General features: G+C 40.0%; 1 protein-coding gene across 1 annotated transcript in view; it reads right to left on the minus strand.

Moving 5' to 3' along the window:
- LOC126397119 (seizure protein 6 homolog) overlaps positions 1–15935 on the minus strand; it is a 475464-nt gene that overhangs the window by 7262 nt on the left and 452267 nt on the right. The window contains exons 13-16 of the mRNA XM_050055639.1: positions 12531–12725; positions 8495–8530; positions 8095–8203; positions 4934–5027 (exon numbers count right to left, since the gene is read on the minus strand). Of these exons, the coding sequence (XP_049911596.1) occupies positions 4934–5027; positions 8095–8203; positions 8495–8530; positions 12531–12725 (434 nt within the window). The remainder of the gene's footprint in view (positions 1–4933; positions 5028–8094; positions 8204–8494; positions 8531–12530; positions 12726–15935) is intronic.

The raw sequence follows: 15935 nt of genomic DNA on the forward strand, positions 1-15935 counted from the left end.
AGCCTACAATATGAATAAATATTGGACAGTGATTAGAAATTCCTCCAACATGGTGCAGGGAAACTATTTTTCGGGTCGACCCAGGAGAGAGAGACTAGGAATTTTTTCCCCTTGATATAAAGCTGCGAGTATCCTATTATTATAACAAATGATCTGATGTACAAGTGTTAAAAATAGTGTCTGAACAAGGGAAGATAGATAGATAGATAGATAGATAGATACTGTATAAAAATATATATACACTACTACCGTTAGCATAGCGATGCTACGTGTCACACGTCCGCATTGTTGCTTCAAGAGCTGACACTTTTGACCCCTGTGATCACATGACGTGTTACGCACGCACGTCTGATTAGCAGAGTTAGCATAGCAAGCTAGTTAGCATAGCGATGCTATGTGTCACACGTCCATAAGACGAAGCGTTGTTGCTTCAAGAGCTGACACTTTTGACCCCTGTGATCGCATGGCGTGTCTATGATCGCATGACGTGTCTACGCACGCACATCTGATTAGCAGAGTTAGCATAGCAAGCTAGTTAGCATAGCGATGCTACGTGTCACACGTCCGTAACACGAAGCGTTGTTGCTTCAAGAGCTTACACTTTTGACCCCTGCGATCACATGACGTGTCAACGCACGCATGTCTAATAACCACACGTCTAGGCGTGTGCAGGCATTGCACACGCATTGCATGCAAGTACACGGTGAATGCACGCGCAGTGCACGCGAAGAAAGTACACAGTGATGGTTGCACTCGCAATGTACACGTATCGAGTACGCAGTGAATGCACTGTGTGTGTGTGTTCGCTGATACGTTTCACCCTTGCGCATAATCGTTTTATGTCGATTATTTTGTTTTCATAATAGTTGAAAGCCCAAATCGTAATCTAGATTAAAATACGATTAATCGAGCAGCCCTAGGTTAGCCTGGTGAAACCATCCCAGCGTCCACAGTGAGGAGGAAATCCGCAAAGACGGCAACACTCTTTCCCAGACATCATCACAGCTCATCTCTGCTGCAGCTTGCTGGTCTGTTTACAGTGGCCTTGTGCTAGCCTACGTCACACGTTTCGTTAACTCTGATTGGTTTTCCGTCTTTCCAATTGCGTGAAGGGGCACTTTGAGTGACAGCCGTTGATACCGCCCCTCGGGAATAGAGGAAATATGCACTCCGTGTCCAGACCCATTCGCGATATGCGAATTGGGTCAGGCAACGCTAGGCTAGTCCTAGGTGGTGGATGGATCACAAAATCCCATCTTTCCCCTGAAGACATGTTCAGAACTGTGTGAACTTTGAGTCATTTAAAGGTACATCCTCACCATGTTTCTTTTCCTAAACCTAACCACAGTAACTTCATTTGCCTAAACTTAACCTCCGTAACTTTACGTTAATTGCATAATGTTTACACTGAAGATGTAATTTCATATATGGGGCGCTTATTCCTAGGATATCATGCAAACTGTTCTATGAGAATAAGTTGACAAAAGCAATTTGCAATCACTGTGTTCCTGCTCAAACATTACATCTCCAGTGGAATTTAGGCTAGATTAGATCTACAGTAGGTTATGCGATTTTGGTGACTAACCTGGGTAACTGTCATAAATCTCTTTTAGGCAGATTTTATTTCCCTAAAGACTATCTGCTAGAGCCTAATGCTATCGTTCTCCTTCTTGCTGCTTCCTCTCCTCTTTCTGTGTCATGGGGATTATGGACCACGTATGGTATTGTTCTCACACTAAATCTGGAACAATTTTGAAAAAGTTTGCTCGTGAAAAGCAGGGAGTTCTGCTAGCAAAACTAGTTTTTTGCTGGGCGGCAAGGTTGGATATAGCTTTATACATATATCAAATAGCTGTCAAAATCAAACAAAAAAAAAATTAAAGTTACAACCTTAAAGATCTCGGTTTTATTCTCTTTGGCAGCACCTATGGCAATAAGTGGTAATTCCAGTATGTTTGTTGGCAGACTGCCCACGTTGTGATATGTAGTCTAGAGCAGTGGTAGCCTGGATTTGGTAATCTTGAAAAGGTTGTCTCTGAATCAGGAAGATCCAGTCAAACAAAACATGGGATTTCCAAATCTGGATCACTCTGATCCAGATTAAATGTATTGAACAATTGATCCTTCCACAGGTACACCTGTGTACCTTGTTACGACTTTTACTTCCTCTAGATAGTCAAGTTTGATCGGAAATGTACCTGGGCAAAGAATTCTTGAGAACTATTGGGCTTCCATTGACTCTCCAGCCAGCTGTGCAATGTGTATAGCCTGGCACCAAACCCTACCATCAAGTATGATGCACACAGCAAATTCTACAGAACCCCATGCTCACTGTGTGTCAGTTTGTGGTTATTTGATTAAAGACAACTTTATTTATGTGCTATATGAGCAAAATATAAACTAAAATAATCAAGGGCATAAAACTAGATTTTTGACACAGCAGTCTTCCACAAGAAAGAGCCACATTACATTACAGAGCAATGTAGCACCATAAACCCTAGTTTATTAAATAATCCCAACTACATGTTGTACTTTAGTGGTGACTGGTTATTCTGGCCATGCTCAAACCAGCGGTCCGGTGATGTTGGACATTGGGAGAGAGAGGGAATCAGGTACACGGGAGAACACAGGAGATGGACTTAAGTACCGTTTCCACCAAGCACTGGTTGCCCCTCTGTTGGGGTACCTAGAACACAGATCTGGTACTTAAAAGAATACTCCGACGATTTGGGAGTTATGCCCTTTCTCTATCATTTTCATAGTGAGACAACATGATCGATATCTTTTTTGTGTCTGTACGTCCAGTGGCTGGGTCTCAGCGGTTAGCATTGCGGCTTAGCTTCGCGAATACAATTGAAGTCTATAGGGGGTCAGTAGCCTACTTGGTAAAAGTGAACAAATAAACGTTACAGAAACCCTGAAGCTGGTATTTCTACACGTGCATTTAAAATAAACATGTTTAAACATTAATTCGAAAAACGAGAGTCCGTTTTAGTCATTTTAGAAGAAGTTTGATACACAGAACTATAGTGTGTTTACGCCCTGCGCGGAGGGATACACCGGTGAGCAACAGCTGCAGCTGGCTCTGAGACAGGTACGCTAGGTCACTCGGTAAAAGCAAACAAAGAGATGACACAGACGATATTACTCACCCGACTGAAAGCTGTCCATCAGCTCCTGCAGGCCTGGGCGTTTTTTCCAGTTTGCCTTAGGAACATGAAAAAATGTTTCAATCACGCCAGGATTAGTGATTGCTGCAAAGTTTTCACTCCTTGTGATGCACTCTCTGCGGCAGGTTTCCTCCTGATGATATATCTCTAGCCTCCCCAACGATGGTAGCACTGAATCCCATTCTGTGCAGCAAAATGATTCCACCTCCGTAGGCATAGGTTGGCAAGCTCCGCAGCTACACCACCAGTCCTCCCCTGACCTCCGTCTCCCCTCGGCCCCTTGCTGTTCCGCTGCCTCGGAGGATTCAGCCTTCTCGCCCGCTCAGCATCCAACACCTGGAGTTCCTCATCTGTATACTCCGGCTCAAACAGGTATGGCTCTGGATCGGTGTCCGCTACAAGAAACTCTTCAAAATCGCGTTCAAAGTTGTCCATTGCAGCTACTATAATCCGGAGATATCGTTAGGCTAAATGAACAACTGAGCATTGTTTACAGGCTACGTCTGTGCCTGTGCCTGCTCACCGGTGTATCCCTCCGCGGATCACAGCGCAGGACGTAAACACACTATAGTTCCGTGTATCAAACTTCTTCTAAAATGACTAAAAAGGACTCTTGTTTTTCAAATTAATGTTTAAACATGTTTATTTTAAATGCATGTTCAGAAATGCCAGCTTCAGGGTTTCTGTAACGTTTATTTGTTCACTTTTACCAAGTAGGCTACTGACCCCCTATACACTTCAATTGTATTTGCTAAGCTAAGCCTCAATGCTAGCTGCTGAGACCCAGCCACTGGACATACAGACAAAAAAAAGATATTGATCATGTTGTCTCACTATGAAAATGATAGCGAAAGGGCATAACTCCCAGATCGTCAGAGTATTCCTTTAAAGGTGGAGCTAGAGCTAGTTGATTGGTCAACAGAGGACAGTCACTCTGCTCAGGGCTGAGTTGTGGCTGGTTTTGAAGCTTATGTAACCACTGTTCATATTGTGGCAAATCTTAAATTAGTAAACTATAACTACAAAATGAAAGGATGTTTTGCTGCCTCTCGCAGCAGCTGTAGTCTGGGCCCACTGCTGGCAACTTTTCAGGTGGAATGTTTACTTGTAATGTTACTCAATGCATGAGCTGACACTGTGAATCCATCAGCACACCTTAAATTTGACAACTTCGACCATTCCGTTATTTTTTATTGTCTCCCTTGGATGACATACACTTTTAGTAATGAGTGGATTAAAAATATATATTCATTTCAATCAGATTATGTGAATTGCATATATTCTAATCCTCACTTGGAAAAAAAAAGCGTTGCAGATTGTCATTCTTGTGAGCTCTGGCAACACTAAACCCCTGCACTTGCCTGAGAAGGATTAAATGCACAAACCTGCTATTTTTAAATATCCCATGGAGAGAGACTCTCACTGCAGCCTGTTCTATTTTGTTCTGAAAATGTGGGCATGCAACCCCATGATGATTAACAAGGTCCCGACTTCCATCTGTGTCACTGGTGATGAGGAAATACAGTGAGTGCTGGATGGAGTGCAGTGGAAATGCTAAACAGACCTAGGGTCTAGCTACCATGTCTGAAGGGTTACTGTTGTTTCCAAAGGTCCTAAACTTAAAGTGTTTGGTGAAATGGGCCTTTGGAGCCTTAACACAGCAGACTAGACCCTGCACCAGACCCCGTCACAAATTCCCATCACACAGCCATATGCAAACATATGCCACCCATGTCACAGACTGACTGACTATGCTGACTCACCGTTGTCTCATAAACTGAGTTGTCAAACGTAGATTCTCCGGTGATATTTTCATATGGTAAGCTGGAGGACAGGGAGAGGGGTTTCCTCTGAACCCTGGGCACAGACAGAGAATACATCCATGACAAAGATTCAAAAATATATTCTTCATTATACTATGTAGGAAGTCATTATCACCTTGGAGTAATGGCAGTAACACTCATGTAGTGAATACACCTCCTCAGTACATAAGACAAATAATAGACTATACCTTTTTGAAGTCTTTTTGCTTATCATCATACAGTATGTTCTGGTTAGGTCACACTTTGGTCCTTGATCCTAATCCTGTGCTAGCTATTTTTAAAATGCAGTTGACTAAATATAGATGCCTTTGCCTCTCTTTGACTATCCATTCAGACAGAAGCTGTCCAAACCTGCTCTTTTGTCCAAGACATCAGAAAATAATGTTTTTATCAAAAGAGATCAAATGCACCCTGCAGGAGACTCAAGAGACTTTCAGTAAAATGTGGTGTCTGAATGGGGTGTAGTGTTACGGTCCTTCACTGCGTACTTTTCTCACCCTTTGACATAACTCTGCACTTGCTTTAATAAGTCAGTTTTTGTCTCCAGTGCAGTCAAGGTCAAACTGTGGGCTACCCCAGCTAAAATCCTATGTTTTCTCTCACATTTGACAGAAATATTTTTCTTTTTTTGTGACTTTATTAGGATTCTGTGCTGGCAGTCTAACTTGTACATCATTTGCAGTGCTAATAGGGAGAGGTCCTGGCCAGCTGTGATGGAGGTGTTGTGGAGGTGGATGGTATAATGAAGGATCAGGAACACTTAAGTATGAGCAAAACTGGAAGACATGTATCAAAACCTGTGCAAACAAACAGCATATTGGAGGAAATGGCAGAACAGCGCTACATGGCTATAACAATGCTGCAACATCAATAGCCTGCAAGGTACATTCACTGAATTTTTGGGGGCATTTGGGGGTAAATTTTGTAGCCATATTGTTTAGTTGTTTTGGCCAAGACATTATCAGACAGGTACTGACTTACTGTGGAACATCAGTACCATTCATTTGGAGTTCATCTGCATGCTTGTCCAATATTCACTCTCCTTTTAACTCTGGTTTGTATGGAGCTTCTAAAGTCCTGAAAGTTGATTTAAAAATATTGATTATTATTATATTATTATCTTTTCACACAACATAATTATCTTGTGGGAATAAGTCACAAGATAAATATTTTGTGCATACAAGATGATTAACTTGTTCTCATAAGATAATACAGTCATTCATGAGAACTGGGACAAAACCTTTATTTTGGGGGGGTTTGATTTTTACTCCTCAATTAGGCTGGAAGATATATTTTACTAGATCAAAATCTTGACTATTTAACCTTGTAATGGGCCAAACTCCCAGTGATTTGATTTTTTTCTTTGAATAGAATACATGAAGCATGTCAGAAGTAAGGGGTCTGCCAGTTGGTCCGACAGCCCATTATTCCGACAACCCATTGGTCCGACGACATCCCATTGTTCCGACCATATTAAACCCATTGTTCCGAAGTCCCGTTGTTCCGAAATCATCATGATGCCCTGTGGTTAAGGTCTGGTTAGGTTTAGGCACAAAAACCACTTGGTTAGGGTTAGGAAAAGATCATGGTGTGGGTTAAAATGAAAAGAAAGTGGCAAACACATAAGCCGTGAGCCTGCTTCGCCTCAAGCCTTTCCCAGCTGACCCAGAGCCGGTCGCAGTGCACCATCAAGGCAGAAATACACCCGCCGGGAGCCGTTCAGCACTGCGGAGAGCTCCCCTCCCAACCCGGACCCCAGAGTTAATAACAGGAGGTTATGGTGTTTCATTCTCTCCTCTCTATGACACTTGTATCTCGACCAGTAGCTTACTTTTGTTGCGTTTGCTGATCCTCTTTGGTACACAAATACAGTATAGCCTAGTATAATCACATATCAGAACAACGGGACGTCGGACTAATGGGCTGTCAGACCAATGACATGGACCCAGAAGTAAGACCTGATGGAGTTGACGTCTTAGTGAGTAGTCATTTTAATTTTCTAAGTTACTAAGAGTTCTCATAATGCTAATTAAAATACTTATTTTTAAACCCCTAATTCTTATTTAGTTTAGTGCTGACCTCTTTTTTTTGAGACACACCTAATGGCAAGATTATTTACTGAATCTATCAAAAAGTAGAAAGCTTACCAGTATTTGAGCAGTATCCCGGCCTTTTTGGACATCAGGAAGTGAGACAGGAGACCTTTGGATATAACTCCTTTCATGCCTGATTAAATTATGTTTTTGTAGAAATCTGACAGAGTTGACAAAAATCTGGGACGCATCTTTAAAGGACCAACATTTTCATTTAAAAAAAATAGAATAAAAATAAAACATTACAGCAGATGATTATATTATATTATTATAAGATGATTATAGCAATACATTTTTACATTGATCTTATCAGTATGTATAGTAGCATATATAGCAGGCTTTTAACACATTTTTGTAATTATCTGAAGTTGAAAGCATGTCAAAATATATTATAAATCCCATTTATTTCATATAAAGAAACCCTTTAAAAATGTTTCTCCCCAGAAACGTAATTAGTGTGTTGATAAGCTATAATCTTTTTTTTTTTTTTTTAATCATGCGAAGGGCCCCAGGTTGGAATCCAACTCAGGCTGCTGCTATGGGCTCAGCCCACATGGGGCACACACTCTATCTGGTAAGCCAGGGGTTGCCCCGATAAGTTACAATTTAATTTTTTTTTTATTTTTACGTAGCACATGATTGATTTGTCACAATTCTCAAGAATGAGTGAATAACTTGTGCGCACAAGAAAAAAAGGACTGCATGGGTTCCGTAGGTTTGGACTCCAGCAATCCTGAGAAAAAGGTCTGACACTTTATCAGCTAAATGCTCCACTATGCTCACCAGCTAATCGTTAACTCTGTCTGTCTGTTAACATTTATGGCATACCTCTCAGCAATATTCAAATGTGTATGTATCTCATATTTATCTTAATGTCAGCACATATTTTGATTGTTTTTTTTTTTTTATCTTTGTGTACTATGCTAACCTTTTCATAGTTATTTGACAGTTGTTTAGTTTCTTATCTCACAAGCACAACACAACTTTTCAGTAATCATTTGAACCTACTTTGAGAAGTAGAGGTAGATCCCGATGATGAGGATGATGAGGAGGATGATGGGGATGAAGACAGCAAATGCTACCTGGGCCCCTTCCATTCTGAGGTCTGCAGTAGACACTATTGGAGAAAGAAAGCAGACATGTAAATACATTCTTTTCAGACAGGTAAAATGTTATCATTCCTTTTGTTTAGAACAAACTCTTCTGTGTGTGCACATCATGTTTCATAACTCTCAGTTAACTCATTGGAAACCAATAAGCTAACTATAACTAGGAAAAATAAATTCAGGTTGTTTTTTTAATTGGTGAAAACTTGAAATATTTTTAGGCACAAATATCCATTAGAATCTCTTTATGCTTTTGAATACTCAAGGTGTGCAGGTAAAACAACCTTCTTGGCATTACTTACCATCTAATCCATGCTCATCATACTCTGCTGGGTGGGCTGAGGAAAACACAGTAGCAACGTTAACATTAATGAATTACAAAAACAAAAAGAGAGTAAGCAGCTATCGACTAACTTACTTACTTATTCTGTCTGACCTTTTTTCACAGATGTAAATTCAACAAACTTTATGTTGAATGACACAATGAACCAAAATGTAACAGTAATGTCTACCTGTCCCTTCAGTAAACTGAATAACTTTGAGTTTCATCTGGGCCTCATTCTGAAGTGAACATGTTGAGAACAGGAAAATAACTTTTGTAAGTGCACAAAATATATTTTGCAGTGAAATTACTGTTGTGCAAAGAATTATTTAATTTCAGCAAACAAAAATCAATCATTTTAGCAAACCATTGATTTATGCATGTGCTTCTATCTACAAGTGCACAAAGATAAGCAGTTTGTAGAGTTTATACGGTTTTGGTTACCTAGTTTTATGAGCCTTTATTACATTTTATTAGTAAATCTTTAAAGGTTACTCGCTGTCTTCTCAACAATAGTTTGCTAGCTTGATGATTGCCAGCTAATTTACACAGCCTAGGTATTATAATCATTAAAGCTGGCGTGGGCACATACTGGAAAGGGAAAACAAAGTGGCAGTATTTGAAAATATACCTTTTTCCTGCAGCTGCCCCCATGAATATAAAGTCATAAGTAAGTGTGAGTCCACCACTAAAAGGATCCACGGCAGCTGGGCTGTGACTCATCAGAGAAATCTCTACCAAAAACACATTAAAAACACATATCTTCACTATAGCACCCTGACAGGTATCTCCTTGAGTCAAGATGTTTTGTGTGCTTTGATCAGGGTGCAGACCAAGCTAAAGGCCACTCTTTTGTTATTTCAGCCTCTAGACTGGAACAACCTTCTTCAAAGTGTCAGGACAACAAAATCCACAGCGATTTAAAAAAAAAAAAAACACTTTTCCTCTGTAGCCTTTCACTATGAGTGATGTGTTTTTCCCGCTTTTTTGAAACATGCTCGGTCTTCTTTGTTCAGCTTGTTTCTTGTTTGTTAAATTGTCTTTCAAACTGTCAAAGCGTTATGGTGGAGTCACTAAATAATAAAGAGCATTTCACGATCATGTGACCGTCCACATACCCACAAGAGAATGTACTGTGTATGATGACATCTCTGAGACAGTGTAAATAATATAAAACTTAGTGCTACGGTGTCATAGTTTAGGAAACACAGAAGCTGCCAGGAAGTATAAGGAAGCGAGGAGAACTGGTGTGAATGGCTGTTTGTTAAAAAAAAAAAAAAAAAAAGATATAAAATAAAATAAACTGACTGTTCTAAAAAGGTGACACCAAAAAGTGCACAGCTGTGCATCAACAGTCAGAGTGCAACCACCAGGGCGAGGGGACAGCTGAGGACAACGACACTGCTGACAGTCACTGAGATGAAATGTTCTTTCTGAAGGCATTCAGCCAAGACCAGAGAAGGCAACTGCCACACAGACCCAGAGCCCCAAAACTTCAAAACCCCAAAACCCCAGAACCCCAGACCTCCAGATTAATCTGGCCATGCATTTAACAGATCTCACCCAAAATCTGAATTCAAAAGATGTGGCACAGCGCACAGCTGACAACAGACTAACTATACTGTACCTCATAGTGAAATTAATACATAATACCAATGAACTCCTAAAATGTAAAATATTACAATGAACCACTGAAACTCAAGTCCGTATTACAAAACGTTATATTTGTGCTCATTTAAATAATAGAAACTATCGTTTCAAAAGTTTTTTAGAGCAATTTTATACTTTTATTATTTTATATTATTATATATTATAATTATATATCTATATTTTATAATAAAGGATTTTTAAGGATTTGAATTTAAGTACATATCTATAAATATAAAAACAGAAATGACAAATTTTACAATATATTTCATTTTGAAATTTTTCGGCATCAGACACAGACTGTGGATGTAGCTTCCATTACATCACCCACTGGTTTGTGAACTGCTGTTTTGAAGCCTCGAGTTCATCATTTCAGCCATTATCATCTTGTTTTTTCTGTAGCCAGAAGTGACATATTTGGATGAGAGTTTTGAGCTGTGAAGGAGCGAGGGGCGAATCTGACTTATAGACTGTGGCAACGCCTCAGAGACAGCCTGTCAGTCAAGTGGCCCGCCCTTAAATATACGTAACTTTGGGCCACAGTAAAATGTAAACAGGTAAGTTATAAAAAAATTTACCCTCCTACAGTTGTCATGAATGTTGAAATTAGCTATGGAGACCCAAACCAGGCTGTAAACATGTTTATTTCTGCTGTAAAGTTGGGCATTTTAACACTGGAGTCTTGGGGGATTGACTCACTCTTGGAGCCAGCCCCTAGTGGCCATTCAATGCACTGTAGTTTCATGATATAAGGAGCTGGAAAGTCCGCAAGGTGGGCAGGAGGGGAGACAGATGGGTCAAATAAACCCCAGACCTTCTCCCAGGAGGCTGTTGTTTGCTTCATGTTGAGCCAATGTTTTTTCTGAGCCTAACCATGTGCTTTTGCTGCACTAGGAAATAAATGTAAGTATGAGGTGTTTTACCGATGTAAGTTTGTGTAACACTTTATGCATCTAACGAGCAGAAGCTGTACATTTCCTGTAAAAGCAGAGGTGTATTTTGAAAAGAAACAATGCATGTAACAGGCTTACATTGACACAGCATCCCGGAACGTCAGCAACACATGCAGGAGGCTCATATATCATGTCATACGTAGACGTGAAAGTGCACTGACCTAGTGGTGATATGTCACGAGTTAGGATGAGAATGTGTTGTTTTATAGTGACCAACTGCTTGTATGGATCAAAATGCCTTGGACAGAATCCTTCCCGTACAAATGATGTTAAAATAATTTAATCAAGTATTCCACTTGCAGTGTTCATTTTGGGTCTTTCAAAACATAACAACATATGCAAAAATGTTTTATAACTACAGTAATACTATTTTATATTTACATATTTATATATGTACACGCACACACACACACACACACACACACACACACACACACACACACACACACACACACACACACACACAAACACAGTCACTTGTAATTCATAATGTAACTTTTCATGACTTCCAACCTTTTTTCTTAAGGGAACCCTTTTTCTATTATTGAGTAAACTGACAACCCCTGAGTAAGTGACATAGTTTTATGGATATTTCATATTATATTAAATGCATAACATTAACAGTACAGAACAACTGATAAACTGCACAATTAACCCAAATAGTGAACACATCACAGCAGGAAGTTTGTGTAAACTGAGTGATTTGAATTCATATTGAGCTGATTATTTCCTGTGAATGTTTGACCTACATCAGAGATGAGTTTTGGTGACATATTTAGTAAGAGTTCACATAAGTCTCTGTGAGTTTATTTTATTTTATTTTATTTTTACGACAAAGGCACAAAGGCTTCTTTTTTTGACGCCTACACATTGTTGCATTAGCTCTAGCTGAATATAGCTTGTGTTCAGGTCTTCACCACGCCCTTATCCTGTGATAAAAATTAAAAATCAAATTTATATCTTGAATAAAAATATAAACTTCAAAAATAACAATTTAATGTAGTTTTCTTCACAGGAATGAATTCTGAGATATAGGCCTACTGTTAGAATTAGTAAGAATTCTTACACACCTTAAGATCAAGAAGGCCTTGCGACCCCCCTTGAAGCTATGGCGACCCCTAGTGGGGGTCGGGACCCCCAGGTTGAGAACCAGTGAATTAAATGACTTAGTTGGCTTGACCACCAGATTTAAGTAGCTGAGGTGAGCTATAAAAAGTACTGAATTATTCAACAATGTATTGGCACATTTATGTATTCATCAATAGTTATTTAAGATTTTATAGATTTTTGTATTTTTCATTCCTCTAATTAGAGCATGTATTTTATAAAGCAGACATTTAAAAAGGATCCTATGGACACTGTATAACTGAAGTTAACCCGACAATGCAGTAAAGACATCAGGCCATACATCCTTACCTTTGCAGACAGGTGGCAGCCCACTCCACTGTGATGGGTGTCCAGGGACACAATGGAGAACAGGCTCCCCCAGCAGCTGGTGGCCAGTCTTACAGGAGTAGTGGAGGGTCTCTCCTGGCTGGAAGTGGAGCTTGTTGGAGCTGGGGATCCCATAGGTGGGTGTTCCTGGGTGACTGCAGGGCTCGAAAATCTCAGCTGGGGTTAAAGGAGAATAACAGTTCAGACTGACAAGACTGTGTAGGAAATGTACAGTACATTGGAGTCTGATATGACAATGTTCTATTAATTACGTTTCTTTAAAATATTTTTTCATATATAGTGCAGCCAATAGACGATGGTACTTCTGTCGAGACTGCCATCAAATTAGCTATGGATATTCATGGTCTGCCCGAAAATGACTTTCTTCATCTTTTCATCTTTTTAAGAGCATGACTATCAAGCTAATAATTTCCATTTCTACACAAACTGTCAAAATCTAACAGGCAGATTGCTGTGAAATGTGCTGATCCTCAAAGAATGAATATGGGTTCACATGAGAGTCAGTGAGATTTTCAACACTAAGGTTGTATACCAGCCATTGTAAACAGGTGAAACAATGGTAGAGAAAATTCTAAATATATTAATAAAATGTAAATAACACCCACACAGACATTTAAGCTATGAGGTTAAGTACTAATTTTGAAACCACTGTCAGAAATTGAACCACTTAATTGTTTGTGTGCCCACTCTAACACTTTCGCACCTCAGTTTCTGCATACAATGGGTGTGATTGACAGATTGTTTTGAAAAGTGACAGAAATTGTCACTGTATCTGCCACAGACATTCAGCTGTTAGAAAAAATGACAAGCACTTTGTTTGGAGCACAGAGGCTTCTAAAGGTCCTAACACACCAAGCCAATGGTTGGCTGTCGGTCATCCCACACCATTGCTGTTGTCTTTATTTTCAGCCGATTACGCTTGTTTAACTGGCGTCAGCATTGGCAACGGTGGAGCCTGTTGATGAATGAAATCACTCTGTCAGTTCAGCTCAGTGCACGAGAAAAAGCTAAAGTCAAGAGGGTGTGAAACCAAAACAAACTTGTTCCATAAGGACAGATTATTTTTTCCTTAGCCATGAAGTACTTAAGTACTTTAACAGAAACGTGTCCTGATGGTTTGTTATTGTTCACTGGTGCACAGTAAATATGCTTTGTTCTTTCAAAATTAGATTGTGTTGTTAATGTACTAATTGGCTAACTAGCAGTGCTTAATTTGAGCCGGAACGTGCTGGAACGCATAAGTGCTTAATTTGAGCCGGAACGTGCTGGAACGCATACCAGGATCTTTTCAGAAAAGGCCCTGGTGCGTTCCGGAACTAATCTGCATGGGTCTAGAACTTTTCACATCTAAAAACTACATACACTATTGGCTGATGTCACTAGTGTTGCAGGGTGTAGTACCGTAGTACTACGGTGCCTCACGTACCACTACTATGGGATAAGTTCAAAGTCCAGTCGCAAGAGGGTGAGTGTCCATGCGCCGTCCAATAACGGCATGCGCTGGCCACCTGGCACTCAATATGCTGCTGTAGTGGTTTGTTTTCCAGACATGTGAGTATCTTTGAGCAGTGAAAGTTATTATTTATTTCTTTTTACTTGTCGGCAGTGANTCTTTACTTGTCAGGGGAGGAGGGTGGCTGGTTGATTTTTATTTTATTTATTTATTTTATTTTGATCCCCGCTATGTTAATCACTTATTGATGTTGTTTTTGAAGTATGAATAAGTCAATAAGTAATTTATTCCATTGAAATATCATTGATGTATTATAGAAAAGAGATTTATCTTTTTATAAATGAAAAAAGGCGCATCTGTCTCATTTTTGCTGTGGTATCATGATACTACTCAGAACCGTGATACTTTCACTGGTATCGTACCGTGGGTCCCAGTTTTGGTACCGTGACAACACTAGATGTCACAACCATTCCATTCAGAGTTGTGCAGTGAGGTGGCTCGGGTGCCGCTTAAAAAAGTGCTCCCCCACTTTTGGGAGTGGGGGAACACTGCTCTCTCAGAGGCCAAAAGTGTTCCCCTACTTCTAATTTTACAAATTAAGCACTACTAACTAGCATCAAGATGATCCTGTGGTTTCCCTTTTTGAATGATGATTACACACTACTGCCATCTACTGGTGCAGAGAGTTATTTCCTCTCATGCATGTGCAGAACATACGTGCTGGTTGGCCGTCAGCTGTAGTCTTTGCGTTGTGTTCATGTGCAACTTTTTGGCCAAGACAAAGGTGACATGAGGTGACACAGCAGACGATTTTCATTGCTGATAGTTCTTTGAAGTCAGTTTAGCATGTCCGGGCCTTAAAACCATCGGCCCTTAACCTGAATCCACTGTAGGGCTCTCCTACAACTAAGCACAGCTTTGGTGATTTGGAGTTCAAAGTACTTCTAGACATCTAGGTTAAAACTGACTATATAGTGTATGAATTGGCTTTGGTCTGCAGCAGACCCTTAGAATACAGTCACTGAGATGCTGCTGAAACACTGACATTATGTGACCTAGATGACAGTTTTAACCAAGACAATTAGAAGTCTCTGACCTGTAGATCACCAAAACTTATGAGCTTGCTCATTTAATTTAATTGTGCCAGTCAGAACTGGGCCCCCAAATGCAACAGTGATCAGCATGGAAGAAAATGGAATAATGTCATGTATACCTCAGTCTTTCAATAACCCAACGCAGGTAGGTTGAAGGAAAGTTGCATTAGGAAATAAAACTGTGATATCTGAGGGACAGTTCCACTTTCACACAGTGACGCATAGTTATCTGCAGTAGTCCTGAAGCTAAGTAGAATTTTTGGATGACCACTTTTGCATTTTTTTTGGACACAATAATTGCCTTTTCCTCAGGATCTCCATCTCATGCATAACAATGACCCAGCTTGTCTTCTCCAAAGTAATTTCCGTTGTCCTACTAAATTAATTATTAGTCAGTGCCATTGAACAATATGTCTCCACCTAGAAAAGAGGTGAGGCAGAGTATAAGACATTCATGCAAATGAGGTTAATGTCTTCAAGGCTGTTTGAAGAGGAAATTATATTTTAATCAGACTGACGTACTTTTAGCTAGGCAGCTTTATCAGAAACAATGGAGTGGAAGGAGGTCAAGGAGGTCAGCTGGTGACAATCAAATCACAAAAAAACATTCTCATCCCAATTGCTAATTAAAGGGCCAGTGTGTAAAATGGGTTGAAAACAGTGACATCAGTGGTCAAATTCTAGATTGCAGGGCTCACTCGCTCACCCCTCCCGTCGGGTAAATGACGGTGGCCTCGTAGGGACAAAAAGCCTTGCGCACGAGTTTTTCAGGAGTAGGTCTATCTAGCGACGAGGTGAATGTTTATTTAGAAATCTAAG

Source organism: Epinephelus moara, chromosome 2 (genome assembly GCF_006386435.1).
Source record: "Epinephelus moara isolate mb chromosome 2, YSFRI_EMoa_1.0, whole genome shotgun sequence".
Lineage (NCBI taxonomy): Eukaryota > Metazoa > Chordata > Actinopteri > Perciformes > Serranidae > Epinephelus > Epinephelus moara.